Source organism: Chelon labrosus, assembly GCF_963514085.1.
Source record: "Chelon labrosus genome assembly, chromosome: 1".
Lineage (NCBI taxonomy): Eukaryota > Metazoa > Chordata > Actinopteri > Mugiliformes > Mugilidae > Chelon > Chelon labrosus.
The window spans coordinates 8,811,209-8,839,181 of NC_140337.1; the positions used below are offsets into that span (position 1 = coordinate 8,811,209).

General features: G+C 40.5%; 1 protein-coding gene across 1 annotated transcript; it reads right to left on the reverse strand.

The window, feature by feature from the left end:
• Window positions 1–217: 217 nt before the first annotated feature.
• adisspb (adipose secreted signaling protein b) lies at window positions 218–26,473 on the reverse strand. The gene is made up of 6 exons (XM_084541469.1): window positions 25,921–26,473; window positions 22,104–22,209; window positions 13,601–13,740; window positions 7,321–7,459; window positions 4,632–4,757; window positions 218–2,332 (listed from the first exon to the last, which is right to left on the reverse strand). Exons 2-6 carry the CDS (start codon window positions 22,120–22,122, stop codon window positions 2,232–2,234), a joined length of 525 nt encoding a protein of 174 aa, XP_084397595.1. The 5' UTR covers window positions 22,123–22,209; window positions 25,921–26,473; the 3' UTR covers window positions 218–2,231.
• Between the last annotated feature and the right edge of the window lie 1,500 nt (window positions 26,474–27,973).

Genomic DNA, 27,973 nt, shown 5'->3' on the forward strand with positions numbered 1-27,973 from the left:
CCTGTACATTCAGATGATGCGCTTTTACAATTCATGTGAAGTTATTTAAAGGAATTCATGTTTTTTTTTGTTTTTTTTTTTAGTCTCCACTGAAAGAAAGAAAAACTTCTAAAAGAAGAGACACCAGGGCTGGAAACACTTTAGGCATTTGGCTGTTTTTTCAGCACAGACCGCCACCAAGTGTTCCTGCAGCGAAATGACAAGAGGACACAAAGAGTAACTCAAACACTTGTTTATTCATTTTTCACATTAGAAAATAAGAATCACACACACACACACCAGGAACAGACAAACTAAACTGCTACATTCTTGAAACCGATCGAGCACTTTAGTTTCACACTAAGAAGGAACTTTGACCTATTGTGCACGAGCAAACATCAAATTATTGAATCAGTACTACACCGACGGCTTGAGATCTAACAAGAAGAGAAATTACACACTGAATCGTTTCCTTTAAGGCTGGATGCATTCGATGTAACACAAAACAAGTTGACACACAAGAAGGAGTTGTTTTTTCTTTTTCTTTTTTTTTTTAAACGGGGGCGCATAAGGAAGATGGCAGTGCAGCCAGATCATGGCACAAACGTAAATTGTGACAGACAAAGTGTCGACTCCCTCTAATCAGCACTGAGATGACAGGGAGAGACTAAAACGCCTTTTTGAGACACTGGAGAGAAGACAAACAGTGTCACGCTGGATAGTAATGCAAATAGTTGCTCATTTCCCACCGCTCTAAAACAGACAGTCCAATACTCACTTCACCTCAAACCTGGTCTTATAGCTACAGTGAGAGGCAGGATGCAGACGGTTAAATGAAGTTAAGAGAGAAACAGGACGGTGCAGTGGAAGGCACTTGTTTGTTTCTGAAGGCTTCGCGAATTCATGCAAAAATGAACAAATCACTTCTTAAAGGACAAAATCCACCTAAAACACTTGAGTACCACAGGATTGTTAAATAATCTACTGCTTATTCTTTTGATAAATGGGTAAAAAGTTCAGTCTTAACGCAGAAAATACAATGTTCCTAATGAAAGCCAAACATGCAGATAATCCTAAAATTTGAAAGGCTTTTAAATTCTGATTAAAAAATAAACTATACTGAGCGGATTGTTTCATCTCTATTTATTAACAGCTATCAGATATGCACATCTTGCGGCATTTTTGATTAAGTGTTGTTTGTTTTTCCTTTTAAATTTTGCCCAATCGTAAAATGCGTGCAGCTCAGCTCACAAAAGAGTTTCGTAGCAAAAAAAACAACAAAAAACAACAAGCTATATCCCACCAAAAGCAAACCTCAGCTCTAGGTGTCAGTGCTTCTTTTATAACAACAGCCATACAGCCAGAAATCCAACCTAGAAAATCCTGACACATGTCAACAGACGAGTGCCAAAACATATTTTGAGGCATCATTTTCCACCTCCCACTTGTACTGCAGCTGCAAATCTGTTCCATCTCTTCCACCTTGTGAGGCCAGCTGGCACCTGTTCTTTTGGATTTCTCCAAAGAAAAGCCGTTTGGAGTGAAGTTAAAAGAAAAAGCTGTAGTAGTACTAGCAGTCGAGGCAGGTTGAGGTTAAGTGAGTAGAACAGAAATGTCAGTTACAATTCCTGAAATGCATTTAACACTAAAGACTGAAGATATGGAACCACTCGTGTTTAATTTTTCTTTCAAATGTGGCCACAATGCAGCAGAGATTGGGAATAAATTCACATCCAATGGCCTGCAGTGCCCCCCTATGGTTCACAAGAGGCACTGCATGCTCGGCATTGATCCTCAGTTCATCTCGAGTTCCCTGAATTGTGCAGATTTTGGGATCACCGGTTTTAATTGGTAAAAGAGCCCTTGTTTAGTCCAAAACATATAAACCTATGTGAGACAGAGCTCAAGAAGTAGAGAAAAAATAGCCACTAATTTAAAGAGCGCTGCTTCCCTCTAGAGGTCCAGTAAGGAAAACACAGCGGGACAAGTTAAGACAGGGAGGACTTGCAGAAAGGAGCTGAAATGTCTGCTCAGATGCAGCCGAGGAATGTTTGTCTTTTTATGTCTTCCAAGGTCCAACACTGAACACTGAGGCTGCGATGAATTACTGCAATGCTGCACAAGTGCGTGGCACGCATCATACGTGTGTTTATGGTAAATCAACATTACTTTCTCTATATGAATATGACACGTGTGTGCCGTTTGGTGTATATGTGTGTGTACTTTAGCTGGAGCAGAAGCTTGATATTTAGCTAGTCAAATCCTTGCCAGTCACTCTGCTCAGAGTCGTACTCCAGCTCCATACCGATACAGCGAACACCCTCCAGCAGCATGGGCGTCCCGTGGTGACGATCTGCAAGAAAGGCAGACATTTAACAAAGACCATTTCTCTACTACCTTTGACGCAATGATTCAAAAATAATGCCCCAAATATGGGACGAGTTCCGGATAGACCGACATCGTGTCTCAACGCATTGGTGGTTCAGTGGTAGAATTCTCGCCTGCCACGCGGGAGGCCCGGGTTCGATTCCCGGCAAATGCAACACTCTTTTCTTGTATCTGTCATATTAAAGAAGAATAGTATGTACGTAGTTTTTTTTTTTTTTTTAAACATGTACTTGTAACCAAAATACACACCACGACAAAACGGTTTAAGAAAAATCATAGCAATACGTTTGCAAACTACAATAGTATTTAGTTACTGTCTATATGAGGAAAACTAAGTCAAAACATTCATCCAGTTAAGGCTTGTCAGAGGGAATAAAGAGGGAAATAAGACAGCCAAACCTTTTCTTTCCTCCCCTTATTTTGTTATTATAGAAGATGACCTTCTTCTATGCAAAAACACATGATGGTCCTTAACACTTTTAACTCATTGGGACTACAACAAAACTGTTTTAGTAATAGATAAGTTTGAACATTAACAGAAAATACCCCACATTCAAAGTTTAAATTTGCCAGTTTCTCCTTTGGTGACCACAACTACAAAAACATTAACACATTTTATATAATAAATAAATGTGTTTGCAATGCTTTAAACATAATGCCTAACTCCCTGGTCAGCACCCGTAATTAGTAATATATAAACCTACATTTAAATTCCAGCTATCCCTGAACAAGCCTGAGAACTGGCTCTGCAGCACAGTATTATATTTAATTCATTCAGTCACTGATCTAACAGCAGGGATCTCTACAGCTAAGAGTAACAGCAGAGGTGGAGGCAGAGCTTAATCCATTGATCTGGTTTTCATCCAGACCTCAATTACACACAGACCTCTGGACAGATGTTCAGGCCATGCTATGAGAGTTAAAAATAACCCCCTCAACAACGCAGCCTCTGTTCATCCTTAAACACATGGATTCAGACGCTAGTCCTACTATATTTACACAGACACAGATGGGGAAAAACAACACTTGTGCTCTCTTTAACTAATTCTACATCTGCTGACACAATTTAGCCTCACTAACAATGTTCTAAGAGGAGAAAATGCAAGTTCATTACAGCTTTCGCACAGCAGGAGAGACCAGAACAACATAGCTACAGTGCAGAGGAACTGTTCTGCTTTCTTATTCCCACACTTGGAAAAGGATTTGAAACACAGGACATTTTTATTATTATTATTATTATTTTTAGGAACATTAGAAGTTCTGAGTATTTCTTATGAACTTCATAAAATCTGTGTATAAACCAAACATAACCTGACTCCTGACTTTGGTGACGCAGTGTAGTAAAGGTGCAGTTACCAGCAGGAGGCAGCAGAGCACTATAAATGAAAGTTCACTTTTCAGTTTCATTTCAACGCCAACATTTTTAAAAACAAGTGAAAAGAACTTGTTGTGAAACTGAACAAAATCCGTGCTGATAAATTACCAGTAGGTAAGTAGTTATACCTAAGGACACTTTGATGATTAATCAATAAATTAACTTTATTTTTTTTGTTGTTTTTTATCACTACTTGTCATTTTATGCTTTTTTGATCTGCTGCACTAACAAGAGCAACAGTTTAAAACCATTTAAGATTTCAGGGAATTGTGACTGAAATGTTTTGACTTAATTCACAGATATATGACATTTTATGGACCAAATAATAAAACTAATGTCACTTCAAACGTATAAAAAGTAGTGGTGATATGTAAATTGAATAGTCCCTCATATCCTAACTATCCAAACCAGTCGGCAGTGGAGCTGATATTGCTGCAAGACCCACACAGTAAAGGAGGCATGTCCAAAATACACAATAAATTCAGTGACCATGGATTGCTTTATATCTCCTTGGCAAGACAAAACAGAGAATTAAGAAGAGGCAACTGGATTTGTCGAGGTTTCTTAAAGACGCTTTGTCCAGTTCTTCAGTTCTAAATGACTGGTGGGCTTTAGGTTTTTATCAGAAACATCTTTAGGTGGTGCTCACCTGAAATATACATGACTAGGGTCTCTCTATGAGTAGGAATGCCTCAAAAATAATCAGTGGAAGCTTTGCAGCTATTTCAATTCACGTAACTCTGAAGTTAGGAAGTCTAACAGGAAGAGGGAATAACTTGAAAATTATTTTATTGCTCAAGTCATCAACAGGCTGTAGTGTGGTGCAATATTAACTGGTTATTTCAGCAGTGCTGAAGAGTGAGATCACTTTTATGGTTGTTAAGCTCACCCATGACTCTGGCGTGAACTTTGACTTTGACGCAGACGTCCTCGTTGGTCTCGCTCAGCAGCAGCACCTCCTCGCACAAAACTCCCTCCTGCTGGGCCATGTACTCGCACGTTATCTTCAGACCTCCTGGGAACGAACAGCGAGAAAAATACAAAAGAACCGGAGAGATTAGGTTTCCAATTCGTTGCCACAGACACACACGCACACAGACACACACAGTTTTTCTTTGTGTCTCTGTGTGAAATTATGTTTTTAATATGGCTCAGACTAATGCCAGAGAGGCGATCAACAGCAGAGAGGACAAAATGTCAACACGACGGAAAAAGCATAAACACAGCTGACTGATAAGTAAACAGTTGTGAACGTATTGAATGCACAAAGAGACAAACATAGTAGCACACCTGTTAACATTAGCTGAGGTGCATGCAGACAGTGCGGAGAGTAATGGGTGTGACCTTTGAGCTGATGGTAAAGGTCAGTAACCTGATTCGGTTTCAGAAACATTAGAGGATCACCTTTGACCCAATTCAGCCGGTTTGATGATGAGCAAATGATGAGCATACACATTCAAGCTTTAGTATCATAAATGTGCCAGATGTCTCGGGTTTGCCACCTAACGAGAGCATGACAAGTGTCAGGAACTCGAGACAAACACAGGAAAGTTTTGTTCCGAGGACTTCTCAGAGATGGATTGCCATGTGAACACGATCTGAACTGTCTGTTGCTGTAATCCTCGGCCATCTGGACCTCAATGCCGCCTGGAACAATACTGCTGAGAATAACTTGCACAGTATTTCACACAGGAACAAAACACGAAAAATAGCAGACACATACTAAACCTTGTTTAATACACTCTTGATGAATGTGGCATTGTTTGTGGTTTAGGAGTAGTGAAGTAATATAGAGGCGATCTGAACTGATCAGCTCCGACATTAAAGCCACCAACCGGTGAAGTGAGTAACATTGGTGATCTTGTTACAATGTAATGATGTTCTGGGAAACCTGGGTCTGGGCATTTATGTGGCTGTGGCTTGCGGTAGACCAAGCACATGCTCATGGCAGCAGCAAGGGAGTATTTGTTTGCATCCTGGTATCATATGTTCCCCAGGTAAGCAACGCACATGCACCTGGACATCCACACATCTTTTTCAGCAATTGAAGCTACAGTAGCTCATCTGATGGATCAGACCAGCCTTTACTGCCCATGTGCATTTATGGTCACTGGCTGCCTAATGTATCCCGCCTTCTGAGAGATGCCATGATAACCATATAATCAGTGTTATTCACTTGACCAGCGATTATGACAAGATTCTCACGACTCACATGAGAGAGAATAAAGTACCATGTCATGCGAAAATCCGGACCGTCGTTCCTCTATGACGTAACGCATTGGTGGTTCAGTGGTAGAATTCTCGCCTGCCACGCGGGAGGCCCGGGTTCGATTCCCGGCCAATGCAACAAACTTTTCTTTTTTTTTTTTCTTCATTGTTTTTTTAAAACCTTTAGAACCTACCAGAAGTACGATAAGACTATACAAGCACACGTTGCTTATTTAACACATTTTAACATACAACAAACATTTACATTTACAAAACTGTTTAAGATAACTGGTAGCTATGTGTTTGCAACTGACAAAAGTATTGTGTTAGTGTCCATGCGAGGAAAACTTAATCGAAACCTTTAGCCAGTTATGGCTTAGCAGTTCTGACCGTGCTCTCAAAGCAATTTGGTTCAAAAGCAAAAGCAAATGATTTATGGACTCCTGTGCCCCTGGACAATTTCCTTCCTCAGGCAACACACACGTGTTGTCCTTCCTCCAGGTGGAAGCTGTTGGGGCTGTGACTGAACCCAGGACTCAGGACTGACACAAGTTCAAGAGAGAGCTTTGCATATATTTGCTGTTAGTAGCAAAGAGAGAAATAAAACATTATCATGTCAAGTCTCTCTCATCGTAATGATTCATGATTACAGTCTGTAAAAGTGAGAATATAATATAATCTATCTATAGACTCGTCTGTGCAGCGTTTTTTGGCAGCCACAGCAGGTTAAATGGGGGTAGTGTGACCTTAATCAGACCATAAAACCAGACTGCATGTCTATCAAGCTCGACAGTCCAACCACGCTGTAATATGAAGTTCACTGTTCAAAGTTTATTTTGCTTTAACGGAATTGAAGGCAACCGTGGCGTGGCGCAACCTCATTAGGTTAAAATCTTAATTAGCAGTACTTCAGGGAAGCATGCAAATATCGTGCTACAACCATTAACTATGATAATTTGAAAATGTAATATAGCTAATTACATCCAACTCAAATGATTGGATATCATGACATTTGACTTGTATCATTTTAATATTTATTAAAGTGAATTCGTTTCAAAAGGTGCTAAGTGGACAGTAAAGGACAAATGTCTAATGAACATCACAGCACACAATTATCAATCAAACATTCTGCACATCGTCAAGTTCAACATAAATACAAAGCCAGTTAAGTCATATTATTATAATTCTACTTTTCTGAACTGCAATGTTCTCCCACGGGTTGATAGCTAAATATCCATGACAGAGGTGATTATGGTGCATTAAGAAGACGTTTCCCCTCTGACGATGGAGAAAATGGGGCTGTTCATGGATTTAAAACCTTATTTCAGCTGCAACTCATTTATGTTTTTCTCATTCTTTAATGAACTCACCCTCTGGTGCCGGAGTGATATCAGTGATCCGGAGGTGTGGACTGGGTACCGGTGCCGGACACACGTCTTTACCCAGAGCTGGGACCTCAGGCAGGGTGAAGACTATTTCATACCGGTGCTGTGTCTTCAGGAAGCCAACCTAAAGGAGGGAGAGATATTTAGAGTTTACAGGCAACAAGTCATGCAAAGATTTAGTAAATAAAATAAAATAAAACCCTTTCCTTCTCCCTCCCGTACCGAAGAAGAGAGATTACCATAGAAGGAAACAAGCTTAGTGCAGTAGCAAACTATTACAGGTTTATTATAAAGGATTCATTCTCTTTCTCATAAGCGCTACACACTTGAGCTGAGTTTTCCTCGAGGGAGTCCTCTAATTGAAATAATGTGTTGCTTTGGTGATCTTAAGGCCCCTCACTTCTGCCAGATTTGCAATTTTAGCCTGGCGGGAAATAAAACCAAATAACCTTTTTGCATTTCGCTCAATTCCAAAATCTTCCAGTAGTGCTAATCCCATGTGAATACATCCGTCAACAGTTCAAGAGCTCAGTCTTTATTACACCTTCTGGAGGCTGCAGTGGAAACGCTCCAACAGCTCTAACACCCAAACACAACTTCCATCCTCAGTCCTTCAATGACAATTTAATGTGAAATTTTTAAATTAAAGAAGCAGCAGAAAATTAATCGATAACAATGTTGGCAACTAAGGCTTCTTAAGAAAAAAATCAAAGGTTATCTGGTTACAGCTTCTCAAGTGTTTAGATGTGCGGTTTGTTTCTTCAATTTTATGTCACTGGATAATGAGTACAGTTCACGCCGATCAGGCATAACATTATGACCACCTTCTGAATATTGTGTAGGTCTCCCTTGTGCCTCCAAAACGACTGTGTCTCATCAGAGAGTGGACATGGGGCTTCTGAGGGTGTCCTGTGGTGTCTGGCAACAGGTGTCTGTTAGTGGGGGCCTTTGGGTCCTATGGGTTGAGGGGAGAGGCCTCTGTCATCCCACAGACACTTGATCAGTTTGGGATCTAGTGAATTTGGAGGCCAGGTCAACACCTTGTGCTGTTCTTCATGTTTTTTTGGTTTTTTTTAATTGTTCCTAAAGCGTTTTCTTTGTGTGTGTGCCTGTATCAGGCTGCATCCTGCTGGGGATGGCTTCTACCTACAAGGAGTGTTCATTGCTAAGGGGTGGGGGTGCCTGGTCTGGTCTAGGTGGGTGCTACATGTCTAAGTAACATCCACATGAATGCCAGGTCCAAAAGTTTCCCAGGAGAACATTGTATTGTCACAAGATGGTCAATGTTATGTACTTCTCCTGTTGGTGGTTTTAATGTTGTTATTTTTGAATTTTTAGATTCCCACTTCAACAAAACCCGGAAGGTTCTTGACAATTTACAGAAAAGGATTAAATGAAACAACAAAAACTATAAAACATGTTGTCTTTTACAACGGTATCCATCAGCCTGGATATGGCCAATGATGTAGAAGCAGCAGCCTGATATTTAGCAAAGAGAAAAATTCATGAGGAGCAATCATCACAGCAAGGAAGAGCGGATGAAAAGAGAGACAGCATGAGAGAGAGAGAAGGAGACAGCAGGGAAGTACAGGCAAGGACAGATAAGCATAAAGCCCCTCCAGCTAGAACTGTAAACGGCAGCCCCAGCCCCACACGACCCACGGTTTAAGCAACGGGCAGAGCAGAGGCTCCAAACTGCATTAAGCAAAAATAAAAAGAGGAACACGGATAGAGCACTGCAGAGAAAACAATAAGCATTCTGTGAGCAAAGTCCCACGCATATGAACTATCTCTGAAAAATGGATTTAATTCAAATGTCATGCTGCACAGCAGAAAAAAAAGAGAGGTTAGTAAAATGCCTAAGAGGGGGGTAAAATAGTAAAAATCAATATGAAAGTTTTCACTTTGTATGCAACTGAGAGAATTACTGGTTTCCAAGTCTAATGTATTAACGACAGCAACGTGCCATTTCTAAAGATGTATTATGTGTAACACTGGGAGCTGGACGCATCCAGAAACAAACAGCGTTCACCCAAGACAATGGTGCGATTCTTCAGTCAACTCGTGTGGAATACCACACATTTTAATAACTTGTACGTCATCCCTATTCACCAAGACAGTTCAGCCACCACTTATGAAGATACAACACACTGACTACTGATGAGAAACTGGAAAACGTCACTCGTAAGATGTCGGCTGGAGGAAAACAATTCTCTGTAGACGCCGACTGAGGCTTCAAAGATTGACTTGTGAGCTCTTGCACCTCAGTGAGGTTTAAGTCTGGTTTACAGCCGCTGGCAACACTTATATAATACCATATATTTAATTTATTTCAGTGTGACTTCATAGGGCAACTTAATAAAATCAGCTTTATTCTTTCAGATTGCTGAAATGCAGCTTAAGCAGATTAAAGTCTTGAGCACTCAATGACCCAATCAAAAGACTAGAGTTATTGAACGACATGCAGAATTACCACTTCAAGATGGTTTCGGTCAGAGTTCTGATTATTTGCCGAAGGGTCATTGAGGGAAATGGATGCAAAGCATAATATATTTGTGAAATAAACTGACAAGACAGGCACTACATTAAAATAAATTTGTTATCTTTACTTATTTAAAATTCAATTACAGTAACACTGACAGTTATGCTTCATATAATGGTTCCAAGTCCAATATCCACCCTCTTTTAGCCTCCTTTTGGTCTCCACCGACTCCCGAATGGAGTATCTGCTTCTCTAGATGCTAGATTCTCCAAAATGTTCACACAGCCAGCTGCCAACTTCTTCTTTGAACATGACTGATAAAGGCAGAGCTGAAAAGAAACCAAACCACGCCAGAAATGACACAGACAAAACAATTATTTGATAGGAACTGCTAAGTCAAGTTTCCTCTGTGGGGTTGTCACTACAAGCAAAACATTTGACATTTGATCCACTGTAGATTTAAAAATGCTGAACAGTGTTGCTCTTCAAACTAAAAGTGATTGCCAGTATAGCCTTTCATATGGGGTTGTGTCAGTGTGTCTGCTAGGCATCCAACACATCCTTCATTCAATAACCCTTAATCTGGTTACTCACAGTAACATGATTATAGTCAATCTGCATGTAAATGCTGTGTAGAGTGGCACCTGATCTTCTGTCCCACTGGTGGTGGAAGTTCAAAAACACTGGCTTTGGTGTCCTGCGCCAAACGCATAATTTGAATTTAAAAACGAGTTGCTTCCACAGCAACACTTCGGCCTATCTCTACATCGCTGACAGCTGCTCATTTCCACCCCCTTGTTTTACAGTTTGAATTGTAAACAGTGAGAACACATACAGGAAAATGATGTGTTGTTTCTGCGTGGCCCCACCCGACTCACGGACACATAAGAGATTGTGAAATTGAAACAATCTTCATCAAAACCGGTATTCATCCAGCTGTTGTATGCATACCGTTTCCATCCCACTCACTCCCACCTCATCTTTGGTCTGCCTGCGAGGATCGGCAACCCCCCCGGCTGTTTCCATAGCAACACCACCCCTCTTGTCTCCACGATGAGCCACGGCGGCGGGCTGACAGTACTCTGTTCCCACTCTCGAGCACACTTAAAGAGCTTTGAGAAACACACAAACGGGCTGGACTGTAACTGTGAAGGTCACAGCCAAGTTTGTTCTGGTCCATGGACACACAAACACGCAAGTTTTAGGCAAATGGCTCTGGTTGTGAATTAGAGTCAACACAGGCTCAGTTACAGCGGGTGGACAGAACTGTCCACTGAGATTTTGGTATAACAGATTGTAGAAGAAGATTAACCTGAAAGCTTTCTGAATTTGATGTCTATTAATACATGTTAATCCTGGGAAAGTCAGACTTACGTTTGTCCAAAATTCACAGAAATAAATGTAGAAAGGAATAACAGAGATCTTGAGTCGAGTATACCTAACCGATAACTAATAAAGCAACTAAAGCAGGATGGTTAGATTTGTTTAGTGACAATGAAAAGGTTGAAAAATGAGGACAAAGACACTTTGCACACTAGGTAATCCGTACTATTGATATAAATTATTCAAGGACATACTCTACCTGCAGGCAGGAAATCTTTTCAGAGGCCATTATGAATGTGTCAGCTACTTGAGATGCACTTGATAATCTGTGCCAGCCATTTGAAGCAAAATAAATCCATTGACCTGTTCAGATAAGTCTATTCTCAAACATTTTGCTCAGTGCCTTAGCTGATATTTGTCGACAATGTGTGTGTCCTGATGCTGTTTGAGCATCCAAGCCTAAAGGCTTATTTAAGGTACAGCAAGAGGTAGACGGCGCAGTGTCTTTATTGCTAGTTAGGTTAATTTTTGTTTCTACTTCCTGCTTCACTTTCAACAAGGGTGAGTGAAACTTTCGGCAAAGACGAGTCGCACAAATGTTTGTATCTCCGAACCTTTCCTCGATGTGTTCCATCTTTATTGAGCCAAAACAATCAATTCAAAAATTGCGGCGATGAAGAAGCAGCCGGAAATAGTGAAGTGGAAATATGCTACTACCAAGCGGACCAATGGCTCTTGGGGCCTGAGGACTTTAACAAATTTTAAATCTTTTAGAGCACAGCTGAAGCCTCAGTTGTGGCATTAAAACACACTGGGCTCATATCTTGGGTCTTTACTGCAAGGTATGGCCAATAGTTATTTCCATGTTTTCACTACTAATAACGGTGCAATCTTAAATGACAAAAATCATAAGAAAATGCTTTTAGGATAAGGTAGGATTAAAGAGCTACGGTCAAAAAATGACTGCAAATGAATGGTACCTCCAGGGTTTAAGAGCATACGGCGAAGAACAGATGAGAATTCTGATATCATTGTTCTGGGTCTTCATAGCTGACAGCGGTGATTAACGGTGATGAGAAGGCTTTAATCTTCTCCTGGATGTTTCACAGATAAAGCCTATCAATTCTCACAGAAATGCAGGGGACTGGCACACTAGATCAAAGAGGTGCCTCAAAATATTACATCCACCGTTTGAAAACTCTCTGGACTCTCTAGAACCTCTTGAGCCAATTACAGAACCTTCAGGGCCAGTATGACATACAGATATGAAACCAAACTGAAAGGTTTGCTTCCTTTATTTAGTCTGATTTGACTTGTTGTTACCAGAATGTATTCCCGTACACTATGAATTTATCATTTTGTGTCATCAAGCTTTACTCAACCTTTTTTCTACCAGCGTTATCTGCACCCAAGGACAATTAAATCTGAAATTAAATTAGGTTCCCTGGTGTATGTGGCCTCCATGCAGCAGACAGGGACTGAATACTAGGCTGGAGGAAAACTACTGTACCCGAGAAAGCATGTGATGATGCCTGATAACTGAGCTTAGGGGAAAAGGATAATGATCCTATGAATAAGTGCCTCCAAACATTTACAGCATGTCACAGAAACTCATTGAAACTGAACAGATTCCTGCCAGATCATGTGATTCCAACACCACAAATGCACATTTACATTGCTGTTGTATAAATTACACTAGGTGTCATGACAGCTTGTCTCATTTTCAGTTTCTTCTTGTTGATTAACTATTACAGCCCTTCCTCAGCTCCCATGTCACATCATGAGCGTTAGATAAAAAACGTTAAATTACACCTACATTTGCCACATTTTAAGTATATGGTTTGTTCATAAAAATCATGCTGATTATTATGATTACTAGACTTGATTAGGGAATGAAATCAGCGCACATTCACAATCTCAAATGTCAGCGGACTGGCTCATAAAGAACAAGCAATCTGTTATAAATTAAACTTTTCATGATGAAAAGAGACGACTGCAATCGTTTCTGATGCTTTCTTATTAAAATTTAACACTCAATCTAATTATCCACAATATATAATTAAATAGAATTTAGCTCTCAGATACGGCCTCAATTCTCCATCTCACCCTCTGACTAACACCATGACACAACTTTTTTTTATTCGCATGATCACGTTTGGACTAAGCAACTTAGCATCATTCTTCAGTTGACAAATCTTGTTTGACAGGGACAAGAAACAAACAGTGTATAAATTGAATTATCTCCATCAGTCAGAAACAGCATCTCCCACTGGACTCAGCGCAAGATGTGACTGAAAACAACAGTAGACGATAAGAGGGTCGAGCTGGGTCCTCTGTTTTTGAGTGGAATACAGAGAGCATGCCAGAAAAACAAAGAAAAGGAAAATACAGAAAAATATAGAAAATAAAAACTAGGGCAAATTGATGTCAAGTGTCAGACTATTGCAAGGTTAAACGCACCTTGACCATGAAGTTCCCATCATCCTCAGGAGTCACCATGACAACGGAGTCGTGCAGCTTTTCGTCAAAGTGAACATGAGACGGGGCTCCGGCAGCAGGGGGATCCTCGGAGAAGCGCACGCCTCCCGCCTTTGCACAACCTGAGAGAGAGGGAAGAGCTGCTCAGGGTCTGGCATGTGGGCAGACACTCACACCGACTCCCTATAAAGGTGGACGGGACACTTTAAACAGCCAGCCGCCTCCTTTTAGCGTTGTAACACAGATCACTTTACAGTCACTCAAGCACACACTCTGGCAGTCTGGATTCTCTGGAAGCTGTAAACACACAGAAGCTTGCACACGTACAGTGGATCTTAATGTATTACACAGGCCTGTTTCTTCAGGCGGAACACAGTATTATCACATTACATCCATACGCCAGAGTTTAGGCTTACAAGCTAAACATATAATTTCCCTTTAGGTTGCTCTCCTCTGACACCAAGACACTGTTATTTATTGTCCTCCTGCCCAGTGTGAGAGAATGGAAACTTGTTCTCCAAATAAACCCCCTCCTGATTAAAAAAATAATATTTCCCTGAGAAAACAATGTCCAAATTTGTGTTCCAAGGGCTAAGAGCTGGATTTTAGAGGTTCACTTTCCCAGAGGCTCACAATTTTAAACATGTACAGTAAGTGGATAAACAAGATATAAATAAACAGCAATAATAATAATAATATGTCTAGAAAACCTTTAAATGTTTATCAGAGACTCTTTCCCACAGATAATCTTTGGAGTGTGTTTTGAGTGCATGTCCAACATTAACCTGCCTCACACACACATCATGGTACTACTACTGCCATCCGTCCAGTTAATTAAAAACTGTCTTGTAGCCACTAATTCTGAACTGCATCAACTGCTGAGTGACTGACCGTATATAAAGATGGACAAACCCTTGGTAATCCTGGAACCCAGAGGATTTCAAGCTCAGTGTGTGTGACACTGGCCGTTGCCCTCTTGGCTGCGCATGACTCCTCCTAACACCCAACTAATTAAAAAATAGATAAAGAGTTGGTGCATGAGTGAAGCTGAAGGCTGTTACATACTCCGCGAGAAGCGAGAAGTTTGTTCTCGCTTCTCGGGCTGCGAGAACAAATGATGTCATTTTGTTCTCGCAGCCTGTTCTCGACACATCAACCGGGACGGGACTTTTTTCTTGCGTGGTGTCCGACAACTATTCTGTGATTGGTCAGAAGTTGTAAGTGGCCGTGGTTAATACAGAAAAGCAGAAATACTAGCGGCCACTCTGTGAGGTCCCCCTAATGCTAATATTCGCAGTGTGATCGCTAATCTCTCCTGGGTGGAGATCGGTAGACTGTGTGCGGTTGCGTGAATGAACGGCGTGATCCGACGGCCCCGCCCGTCAAAAGTTGAGGCTGTAAAGATCAACATTTTAACATGGACGCCTATGAGGACTGACTCACTATATGAAGAACTGCACTTCTACACAGAAGCCTTTTTTATGTACCTCGCATCTTTTGAAAAGAAAAATGTGGCACTTAAATGTTTGTTGTGCCACAAAGTTATATATTTATAGCCAAACTTGTGCTGCTATGAACACGTATCTGGATTCAACATCAATAATTTAGTGAGCTAAATGTTGCTAAATGTAATGTAAGATGCTGCAGATGTCCAATTTATGTTTTATTTTATTTAAGACAGGGTTGTGATTTAATTATTGTTTACTAAGTTATAAAGATGCATAAAAACATAAGCCATACTGGAGCCATTTAGTTTCCTTTAGCTTCCTGACTGTTGAGTAGATTTTGTTCTTTTTCCAATTAAATATCAAACATACACTGGCAGAGAGTCCACTTCTAAACCAGAAATGTTGCTTTAATTCATTTTGCCAAAAGAGGAGACATCTATCTTTCTCTGCCAACATTTGGAGAAGTCCATCTGTAATAATTGCTAAGCTAACACAGCCTGAGGTACTGTATATTCATAAATGTCGTGGTTAATATTAAAGAGACATTTCTCAGTGTATAACTCCAGCCCATTTAATTGAATACATAATGTCATGTAGTTACATTACATAGACCATTACTGTCCTACTTGGACCCAGTTCCATTAAACTTTTATTTAGAGTCATATTAGAGATTAGAAATCCTTGCTATCAGCAATCTGGGTCACAATAATGAGTTTGGGAGTTACATCATGTTCCGTATGTGCAGGATCAGTGTGTAGAAATTAAACTTGAAAATGAGAAATGCTGTTTAATATCTAAGGCTCTAAACGCCAAGGAAGACAGCTGAAACCCTGGAAATGTTAACAATGTCCCATTCTGGAAGTATAAAAGATAAGAAATATGTAAACTAACGTTAAACAGAATGTATTACTCCTGTGATCCTAGACAGAGCACTCTCCTAAGTCTTTCCCAAATCCAGATAAATGGTGACTAGAGTCATGGTGGGTCAGTGTCTGAAAATGAGTTTTCTTATCTGCCTTCATTTAAATTCAGCACATAATAAAGTATTAATAATGGGCGTTTCCCAAAGCAAGCACCATTTGATAAAAGTGATACCGGTTTTATTTTATTAGGACTGTATCTATCTCAGTCCAGGACATGGTATAAAAAAAAAAACTAAGCTCAAACAAAAGCAAACCGGAAGACATTTCACCACTCTTCCAAGTGGAAGTAGAAAAAGACACTCAGATGAGTGGTGAAATGCCAGGTGTAAGGTATTTGACTTTTATCAAATAAGATTTTATCTTTAGTTCTAACGATCAAAGTTGATTCTTTCCTGGCACAGTCTGCCTGCATATGCGCTAGAATCCCCTCAAGTCACACTACAGCTCTCCAACTACCCTGCAGAAACATCATATTTAAAAGCACAGGGCTGGTTGGTTTTGACTGGACACCTTTTCATTTGGTGCACTTGGTGCATTTCACACCGAGAAGGAAAGTGCTTGTGCTTCAGGGCTGCCTCACTTGGCGATACTCTCTGTGTTAAATTCTACACTCTGTTTCCTGCCCCAAACTAGTACTTTCTTAAAAGTCCATAACATTCAAGTGAACCTGAAACTGGGCATGATGGACAAATGAAAATAAAAGCAGTATCCACAAAAATAAAAACGGTAGCAGCTCAGAAAGGAAGAGATCATATTTAAGAGCTTCTGAGTCATGGACCTTGAGATGTTATGATTTCGGCTGGGTTACAGTGGAGAATTTATTTGACAAGGACCAAAAACCTGCTATGTCTATTTACTCCACAGTGTTGTTATTGATTTAATAAGCTTTTAACATGCATCTGGTAATGTTATGGTTAATCTTCTCTTTGTGGATGCTTGCTTGCTGTACCCTTAGGGAAGACATTCAAGAACATCTTCTGGCAGGAACACATTCAACTCCAATGAAAGTACTCTGTAAGAATATGTAAGGGTGCCTTTTTCCTTTCAGAGAAAAGCTCAATATGAAGACCTAGAGCTTTAAGTTAATCATCTAAATCATATGACGGAACCGGTTATTTAAAATCCCGCTATAAGAGGCTTTTTGTATAAAGCCTTGCAGTTCATTCGATAGGGCTCCATGGCAGAGTAATTACACTCACTTGGCACACAGAAGGCTTAATAATGGTGGCTTTCACACTGTAAGGCAACCTATCTGAAGATAAAGTTAAAAGGGTATTTTATACCTTTTAAGTTTTTGAACATTTAAAGAGAGGGGCATTTGTGTTACCAGTGAGTCTAACTGAAATGAGCCATTTGAGAAATTTGGCAGCTATTGACAAGGCAAAAGAGGCATAAATGTCTTACTGTTCATCTGGGTCACTTAAAAGGAAGAAACTGAAGACAATTATGCTTTATGTGTTTTTCCCAGAATAAAAATAAAGTGGAAGTGATAGGAGCCAAACAGAGCTGCCATGACGCTGGATAATTCTCCCTTAGGATAGTTTCACACAACAAAAGAAATGTCTATTTTTAATGCAAACCTGTAGTAAGTCAGGCCAGTATTGTTCCTCATAGGTTGTTGTGACAGTTAAGCCATCCAAGGAATATTTATATGTGCTTTAAATTTACTGTGCAACACTATTAACAGAGCAATGAATCTAAAACTGGCTTCTTTGATGGTTATTCCCAAGTTTAAATATTTCATCTTTGATTATAAGGAATCATCCTCCCCAAAAGCTTGGATGGGAATAGGGTCCAGTAAATAATGGCCATGGTCCAAATTCAGCTACAGTTCAATAGAGGAAAACAGGAGTCTTAGGCTACAGCTAATTGTTATTGGAAGAAACAGTTCAGTTATAGGCTTAGTGAACGTATGGTTCTTACCATACATTCTGTTTGATCCAAGAATAATGTTATCTTAGATTCTAAGATGCTGGTGTTGGTGATCAACTTTGTCACTCACTGAGTTGCATACTCCTGTAAGTACTACAGCTACATTTACCCTGTCCTCTCCTGTCCTGCCCTCAGGAATCCTCCTGACAGATTCAGGTGTAATTTGCTGCAAGCCTAACTCTGCCCAACAAGAGCAATAACCACAGTTCCTGCTTACAAGATATAAAATGCAATACAAGCTAGAGCATGAATAACTTCACAGTCTTATCAGTTATTTGCCAAACCCACTCAATGAGTATCTGAGGCATTTGGACAGCAGTGGTAGAGATGTGGGCCGAACCTCTGTGTAAGGCTTATTATCACAATACTCGTATCTGGGGCCTTTTAGATCAGTTGGATAATCCCAGACAAAGTGAGAGCAGGGACTCTTAGCCTCTCAGTAGTTGACTAGTAACCACACAAAGCCACGTGCACAAACAAATTAACATGCACACATACTCTACTGGCTTATTTCAGATTAATCTATATCTGCTTCTGTCCTACCACTAATCTGTCTGTCTGTCTGTGGACCTGTTTCTGCTACTGCTGCATGTTACAATAGCCTGTTAGTCTACTTCTGACTGGATTTAGAGCCATATTTGGGTTTGATAAAGATTGTCCTTTGGTGGTGAAAGGATTTTTGATTTTGGCGAGTGCAATCGGGGGATGGTACAAGGTCAGATTAGATAATGGCAGGAACATAAGGTATGAAAAAGTTGGACATCGCCACCAAGTCTGAAAAGTGAAACTAATGAGAAAGTACCTTAAGGTGCAATACCATTGACGGGTGCTAGGTGCTGGCTCCAATGGACTCCCATTCACAAAGCTGAGAACGCCCTCAAACGAAATACCATGATGTCCACAAGTCATTAGCTAGATTCACTTCACCTGATGAGTGGGCTGGTTATCGTTTTAAAATTCAGCCCACAATTAAGTTGAATTTGGTGGCAAATAAAGGTTATGTTTGGGGTTGTAACAAGCTGGATTGATTAGTCTTGTCTGGAGCTGCTGGCATCTCAACCTCGGGTACTAAAGGCGCTTTTAGAGTACTGCGGGACATAAATGCCGCAACTTACGCACGTAGCCTGTGCCGTTGCGAGCCATTTATACTTGTGCAGTCATCTGTCTGGCTCGCTCTGTAAAAACGCCAGCCAAACGCTAGTCGGCGCTGTCTTTTTTGCCAGTCAGGTTAATTTTTGCTTCTACTTCCTGCTTCACTTTCAACAATGGCAACTGAAACTTCTGCCGAACACGAGTCATACAAATGTTTGTATCTCCGAACCTCCTCAGTTAACCTTTCCTCTGTGTGTTCCATCTTTATTGATCCAAAACAATCAATTTGAAAACTGCGGAGATGGAGGAACAGCTGGAAATGCTAAAGCGGAGACACACTACTACCAAGCGGACCAATCACAGCTCTTGCACTCCGCGTCGCCGCGGCGTGTAGTTACATTTCTGGGGAGGTGCATGTTAGTTACAGCACTAGGGTCTGCACACCGCATGCATAGTCATCGTAGCTTCTGCATCAACTTAATGCAGAAGTCTAAACAGTCTATAAGTCGGATCCATCCCTTGCTCCACCCCAGCTAATCCTTTTCATCCCAATATCGTCACAACCAAGATGGTAACGTACAAATGCCAAACTCCAGGGCTTCAAAGTGGTGTTCCACAAATTATGTCTGTGTGTGTTTTTTCATTGTGCAAAAAGTCTTTTTCTCAAAGCATTATCATTTGTTGGTTAACATCTCTTGGTGCAAGCTATTTTTCTGTTTGTTTGTTTTCAAAATGATGGGAAAAAAAGGGGGCTATTTGAAATAGAGTTATTGTCATTTACACTGGGGACGCGTCCCTATTGTCCCCAGTGTAAATGACAGCTATGGTTTTGATCAATGCGGCATTTGTGGACAGGGTGCAACACATTGTTGCCTGTAATTGATCAGCTGTGTCATAAATGGTTGTTCAAAAACTCAATAGTGATTCATGTTTTTATTTTTTAGGTCTTTTTGCAGTTGCAGCTACAACTGCGAATAAGTAAAAAGAAATCATACCTGGGACTCTAGCATTTGTTCATATTTCAATATGTGGCAACAGGCTTTGTAAAAAAATAAACTATTTTCTCTAAAGTGCACTGCTGGGATTGCTGAAGTAAGATTGCATACATTCATCTCTGTCTTTCCTTCTCATACCGTAGAGAGACTGCGTCGTTTTCATCTAGATGACAAGCATATCTATGTTTTTACTGTTCATTTTCACAGTAAGCATTTTCAAATTATTCACTTGAGAGACAGTCTAAAATAAATGTCTGCATTTTCCTGCTTGTGTGCTGGATCTTCAGTCATACCCGGATTTTGAAAGGATATTTTAATATTCAAAAGGACAAGAGGACAGACTTTGAACCTATGCAATAAAAGCATACCCAATGGTAGCAATTTACTGTAGATGTACTTCTCCCTGAAAAAGGCATGAAAAAAGAGAAACACTCTTCCTGTGACATTTTAGTGCATCCCAGACGCATGAAAAACACACTTTGTAAAATGCCATCAACTGCACGTCAGTAAAGAGATACCAGCCGTCATTCAGTGACCTTATCAAAGAGAACAAGGGACTGCAACATGGTCCTTGAAGACAAGTACTCCTTTACTGCACGGAGGAGGAGATGAAGCATATTGATAGGAGTAGCAAAAATGTGATCAGTCATTGTTCTTTTGCTTGTTTTGGCTTGTTTCCAAGTTTTTTTTTCCCGCCTTTCTTTTGACAAAATGCATTTGCTTGCCTCAACAAATATCTGTTGCCAACGCTGACACACAAACACACCCTTTTCCCAAGAAAAAGAAAAATCGGTTGTGAATTTAAACGTCATTGACTATCCTTCCTACAACGCCTCCAGGTTGGTGAAAAGGCTCACTTGAGGTTTACAATCACCATCTGAAATAATTAACAATATGTCACCCTGTTTATTTATTTATTTCAACAACCAGTTCCGTTAAGGGAACACTGAATGTGTGAGAAATGCTTCCCAGCTGGGTAGACGGCTTACATGAATATGAATCAATGTTGCTATGGACCAGTTGTCGCTTCCTGTACTGTATGCACCTGTAAGCTGGTTTCCTTTCTGTGCTCAAACTGGGTTGGTCGTGACTTTCTCAACACATCACTCACTTCAAGCGAAGTGTATGCAGTTATTGTTGCAGCTTGTCGCCACATGATTCATGTATTCGCTAGGATTTCAATAACGAACACTTGACACTTGATCCTGAGACACGTACGCTTAAAGGTTACATAAAGGTTATGTACGGGGGCATGACTGGCTGGATTGATGGGTCTGGTGCGAAGTTGCTGACAAAGGCAACCTTGGGTTCTCAGTTATATCCACCCATCACTCTACCCCAGCCCCTCCCTCACCTCTGGCTCCAAAAAAAAAAACAAGACAGTGATGTTCAAGTACCAAACTATGTGACAGATGTGACACGAATCAACCAACGAAACGTTCATCACCACGACGAGCACTTGAGAAACTATTTAACTGTGGCTCGGCCAAAATGTAGCTGGCCACAGTGACTGAGTTGTAGCTTTTGTTGCTTGTAGTAATTAAACATAATGGTACAAACACTCTAGTGGTGAGAGATCAACAAGCTACACAAGATATTCAAAGGAAGGCAGAGATATGTAGCGACAGCCTATAAACACATAGCTACAATCCTACATGTAGAGCGAGACGAGAAAATATAAAGTCGTCACTCCAACGACGCACTGATGGGTTGACCAATCAGAAGAGTTTGCATCACCTGTTCCATCCACCCCATTGATGGCGTCGTCGAGCCCTTGAGTGACACTCCAACGGCGACTAAGTAGCTGGCTACGTTGACTGAGTTTTTGTTGCATGTAGTGTGAAAGCACCATAAGGCTTCAAAACTGTAGTCGACAAACAAACCACCTGTATGTACAGTCTGTGGCTGACACTACAAAAATACTGGAACACATACACAACACACCCACAGCTGCAATACCCTGACATTATGGTGGGCTGGCCTGGGCTGCCAGCGTCTCAGTCAGTTGACTTACTACTAGTAAAAGACCAAGAAGTTCAATTAGCTGCCTTTACAGCCATTAAAGATGACAATGAATAAGATGATAAAAACTCACTCTTCTTAGCAGCAGCCATGTCACAGGAATTGGTCCAATATAGACACACTTGGATTCACACAGTGTCACAGCCTTGTCATCTCAGCAGCCTGACCTCAGAACGACCCTGCAAAACACGTTAGGAGACGATGAGAGAGGCGCATTTATCATTAAGCAGAGAGCAGCAGGGAGAAGGAGGAAAACCAAAGGAGATGATTAGATCAGCGAGAACTGGAAGATAAGGAGAGAGGTAAAGGACGTACATGAGTGAAGAGTAAATGGGGAAATAATGGCTCAGCACCGTAAGCTTCCCTGGGTGTTTGTCTCTGTAAATCCACAATCCTCGGGTTAGCCCGTATTTTAGCTGAGAGCACAGCTGTGCCGTACAAGTCCAGCCAGGGGTACCAGAGACTCCCGACAGAGACTTCAATTAAAGGAAAACAACAAAATAGTCTAAGAGGATTAGCTGAGGGCTGAAGCCGCTGCTGGTGGTGGTGGGCTTTGTACAGATGGATAATGTTCATCACATCTCTGGGAGGTGCTTATCATATCATAAACACGGACACATAGAAAATAGGTGTTATATTTAGTGTTATATAGTGAAAGAAATGCAACCGACGCCTGAGAGTGAAAGGGACAGTGGGAGGGTCTAGTTAATCTACTGTCATGAGAATACTCAGACAGCAGTGTTATTTTCAGCCATTTTAAGGCTGTTATACAACAATAACCAACACATGGTCAGACTGACACATTTCTGAAAAGCAGTGACTTTGCATGATATTAAAAACCAGGAGAAAGCTGTAAAAAGCAAGTAATTACATTATTACACAAACTCAATGATGGTTTAGAAGTGGCAATTGAAGACCATGTGATATACTGTAATGACGAGTACAAAAAACTAAAAAAACGCAAAGTTTGCTAAATCCCTGCACAGTAACCGCAAGAGTTGTGGAGGCAACTAATGCTATTACTGGAACAAAAGCATGCCTACCGGTGCTTTGTGAAAGCTTGCGTGCTTGGAAGCATGTGAGTGCCAAGTTTAAAAAAAAAAAAACACACTGCTCAGCCAGTGTTGTTTATGCGTCTACACATTTGTTTTACTAGCCCTTCTCCTCTCTCACTCACACTCACATATCTTTCACAGTCAAGATTTATTGACGTTATAATTCAGGAGAGGATCTGCAGTAGTTTCCTCCTTTGAGATCAAAACTATCTGAGTTTTCTCAGCAAGCCAAGATTTAACATTTATGCGCAGCTCTTTCCATAAACAGCCGTGCAGGTTGTAACAGGTTGTAATATAATGTTGTTATTATAGAATAATTGTTTAATAGGAACTTAATTTAATTAACTTAATATGCCTCCTCTCATTCTTTATGCCACGACAGCACCTGCACTCAGCTCAGTTCAACAGATGTCACATGAGGTCCATGGAGGCAGCCATGACACATGCAATTGTTATTCCAATTATTTCTTGTTCGAGCTTAGACGTGTCAAAACCATCAGATGCTGCTCGTCTAAAATCCAACTTGGAAACCAACTGTTCCAAGAACGAACATTAAAAAGTGTCATCGCTTTTAGTGTTGCTTTCGCATGCTTTCTAACAGGAAACCACTGACCTGATCTGTGAGATCAGTGACCCTGAGAATCTCTCGTGTGTCTGCACTTCCTTCTTTTATGAGCCAAGGCTAGAAGTTAAGTCATCACTAAAGGGTGTAACACAATGGAACAGAAAACTTACAGTGTCACACCCACTGAGAGTCCTGCGAAATCAGGGGATGATCCACTTTTAAAAAATACCCGTGCCGTTTTTGAGCACTTAAATGGGTCGCTATGATTAGTAGACCACCGGTGGGATTCAGATGCACAAGCCTCCAGCTGTGAACGCAGTGGGGTGACATATACAGTGAGCAAGACTGAACGGAAAATCAAAACAGCTTTGAAAAATTTGACAAGCTTACAGGTGCCACTACCACTGTACGCAGCTTACTCAAGGATAATACTAGTTTACTATACACTGAGTTGTGTTTTTGTAATCATGGGCATCAATAGCTAGTTAATCCAAAGCAGTAGATAATCAGACAAGCTTTTAACAAAACCCAGGGGAGCTAAACTTGTGTGAAGAAAAACAATTCCTTATCCATCAGGTTTAGAGCATATTCTTTGCTCCAGTTTGACCCCCTGTACCTGCACACTCTTTTCTCGTCTAATGAGGAATTATGAAGACGTCCTAGTGTGCCAAGTTTGAGATAATCGGGCTAAACTGTTGGCTTGTTCGCAACTTGTCAGATCATCTGACTAAGACTGTATTACTTGCGATGTCTGACTTCACTGATATATTGTCACTATGTAGCCAGATATCTGCACAATTTATGTTTGAATGATGGTAAGTTATAGAAATTCTGTTAAAACCTACAAAAATACAACCCAAGTTGTAATAAAATGTGGTTTTCCATTGTTGGAGTTTCTCCTGCAATGAGAAAGAATAACCAAAATTCTATTAGATTAGATGACTGATACAAACAAATATCACATGTTGGCAATGATATCCATGGCAGATGTGACTGCGGGCCTTCTGAGTGGTCTCAAGTCCAGACTTCCTATGTTACTCTTGCAAGGTTTGACAAACTACAGCAACGAGGGGCTCCATTCCCATAGAAAAACATTAAAACCTATAGACATGATTAAAACTCGTAATCGTGATTCTTAACAAGTGTGAAAAAATGTTCAGTCAATGAGTGCGGGCACAGCAGAATATAGCAGAAATAACCAAACATAAATACTGGAAACTGGTGAAACAACAAATAATTTTCCCAATGTCTGCCAACATTAGCTCTCTCACCTCCACATTACCTCAGGACTCTATTATAACAGGATTTCAACGTACCACCACATTGCTACGGTTTGTATAACGTAGCAACTGTGACATAGAAAATGATGACTTAACAAAGGGTAGGAGGTCTCTGGTTGGTGGTCAGCGGACCGGTCAGGAGGCCAACAAATAGTCAGTTAATGATAATAAACATTAACACCTAAATGCTGCTGATTACCTCCACACTGTGCTGACCTGTGTATTTACAAAGAATCATTCCTCCTACAGTAACCTTCACAGATTGTGAGCACGGAGCTTCATTTACATGCCTAGCCACCTCATTTAAATCGTGAAGCACAGCCAGCCTTTGTTACAGTCAGGTCTCTGTGCTGCTGTTGACAAATTAACATTGCAGATGTCACAAAGAGCTGGAACAGGTACTCGTTTCCTGTTTGGTATGCTATTTGGGTGGACAGGTGCACACTGAGAGTGACAGGAACTGTTGTAAAGTTAAAGTTGTATGTACAACATTACAATGCATGCGGGTCTTGATTGTAGAACGCAGTGCCTTGTGGACTCTCGTATTTTTATAAGCGTATGAACCATCAAGAAATTGATTAGTAAAACAACAGAAAAAAAAAATGTAAAGTTGTACAGTATTTCTTAATCAAAAATGCCTAAATCTTCTTTCTCAGTAGTGTTTCAAAATAACAAATGCTGAGTTTGTAATCAAATACATGTACAGAAAAAGTGACTGAGATATTACAATAAATACAATATACAGCATGAATAGATAGTATTAGACACTCATTGCACATTGTGTCGTACAGCAGACAAATTATTAATTAACTAGTGACACAGGAAGGATTTATAACATGTATATAAATCTACATCTTAGCTAAGGCTAGCTGTCTCACCAAATGTGAGATTTCTCTTTCTAGGTAGTCAGGTGTTTCCTAAAAAGTTGCCGCGTTAACGCAAACTGTCAAAACGTCTTTTGTTTCCTTTTCCCCGTCAAGCTCAACTTACCGTACTTCCTTCACAACAGACGAAGGTCGCACATTTAACCTGAGCAGAAACCCCGAAGCGAAGTGTCTGTGGAAGTGCTGTTTAATACAGACAGTGCAGAGTGTAACACAGCCTCGGCTCAAGACACAAGTGTACATCTGAAGCTCCACTCCCCTCTGCTCTCTCTATTTCTCCCCTGGACGATTTCCGCATTTGGTCACGTGGTGTGGCCGCGGCTTCCCCCTGCTCTGTTATTACAATCCGTTTTTTCCACTCATGGTTAAATAATAATGCATGCTCTGCTGGTTATCTGAACAGCTTCTCATTACTTTTCATTACTGCCGAAGAATAGCATTCAACGCTGCCTGTAAATCAGCAGCTCACCTCTTTCTGCAGCTATCAGTGATGTATTGTGGTGAATAGCGCCATCTGGTGGTGCCCTGTGTTCATAGGAAAAGTTGGTTTAAAATTATGTTTCAAAAATGTGCATACAGCATTTGACAAGATTATTTCGGTTTTCTGATACTATATTATATTTCAGAGGAAGACCATTAACATTTAATCTAAAAGCGTTAACAACAGTTTAATTTACTGACTAATTAGGTCGATGTTTAATAAGCTACGTCTCTTTTTTAAGTTAATATTGCTGATAAATCTGCCAACATTTGTAATTTTACTTAAGTAAAGTTTTTACAATGTTGCCGTCTGATTGTTGCACTCATGGTTCGAATTACGGGGGGTCTGACTCCCCTAGATGAGACTTAGACTCCCCCAAAGTAGATGAAAATAATAGTTTGGGGGGGTACTGAAATTTTTTAAATAAAATATAATGTTATCCTTTCCAAAATTGTATGTATTTAAATGCAGTATTACCATCACATCAATTAAGGAAATAATCTAATGAAATACGATTTTCAAACCCTCACCCCCATTGGGATGTACCATTTCTCAGTACGTTCAGTTGTTTGCTATGGTTCTTCACTAGCTGTCGAAGTACGTAGCCTACTGGGTGCGGGCGCAGGCGCTGGTGTGTGCGAAATTAAGAGTAAGTAGCTGAATCAACTTTAAACTCTGCCTATGGTTTTGACTACCATGTATATCATCATGCGTTGTATTTTGTGGTAAATGAATACTGACGAACTGAAACAAATGCACAGTGTGCAGGCCTTGTATTAGGCTAGGTGAACTTGGCTATTAAACGGGAATTTTTCTGTAGCCCATCTGTTATTAATCCTGGATTTTACATTTAAGTCGGGTGTTTGACATTTCGTTAATCTGTGCTATTGGTCTGTATGCATTTCCATGTTTGCATTGCACTGCTATACCGAAAAATATGTTTTGACTGTGGCGCGCAATTTTACGCTCGGGGCGCACCGTGAAACAGTGTTTATCCGTGCCCGAATTCAACCCTTCCTATAACGTGTAGGGTGCATTGTGCTTGCTAGTATGATTAGTTTTTTTTACCTTGTCGGCCAGCCAGCTACGGTCATATGACCTATATTTCGAAGGAAAATTGACTGTGAACCACAAGTGTGAAATCGTGTGTGTAAGCCTATATAAAATGGAGAGTGACGGCACCAGTCAAAATAGCGGTACCCCCCGAAGCTCATGGTATAATTCGAACACTTGTTGCACTCACTTTTGTTGAAGTAATCACTCTGAATACTTCTTCCACCGGTGAAAATGACGCGTGTAGAAGTATTTAACGTAGTTCAGAGCCAGAGAGAGAGAGAGAGAGAGAGTTGCGACTGTCATTTGGGCGTTGGACCTCATTCACTTACATTGCTGCGCATGGAGTTGTTCCAGAGGTAAGTTGCTGAAATATCGACCTCTTTTGAATTGTCAACTGTCTATATTGTATCAGAGGCCCTTTGCGATGCTTATACTGGTCTTCATTTGTATATGCACAGCGTAATTATTTATATTTTATCTTGGTTGTTTCAACCAATTTTCTAGCATTGCCTGCTAGCCTGCTAATTAGCCAGCGCGACTTCCCCTGCTGTGAAGGTAGTTCGGTAATGAATCGCTACCACCTTTATAGCAACTTTTATTTAATTGAATTTTGGGATATACT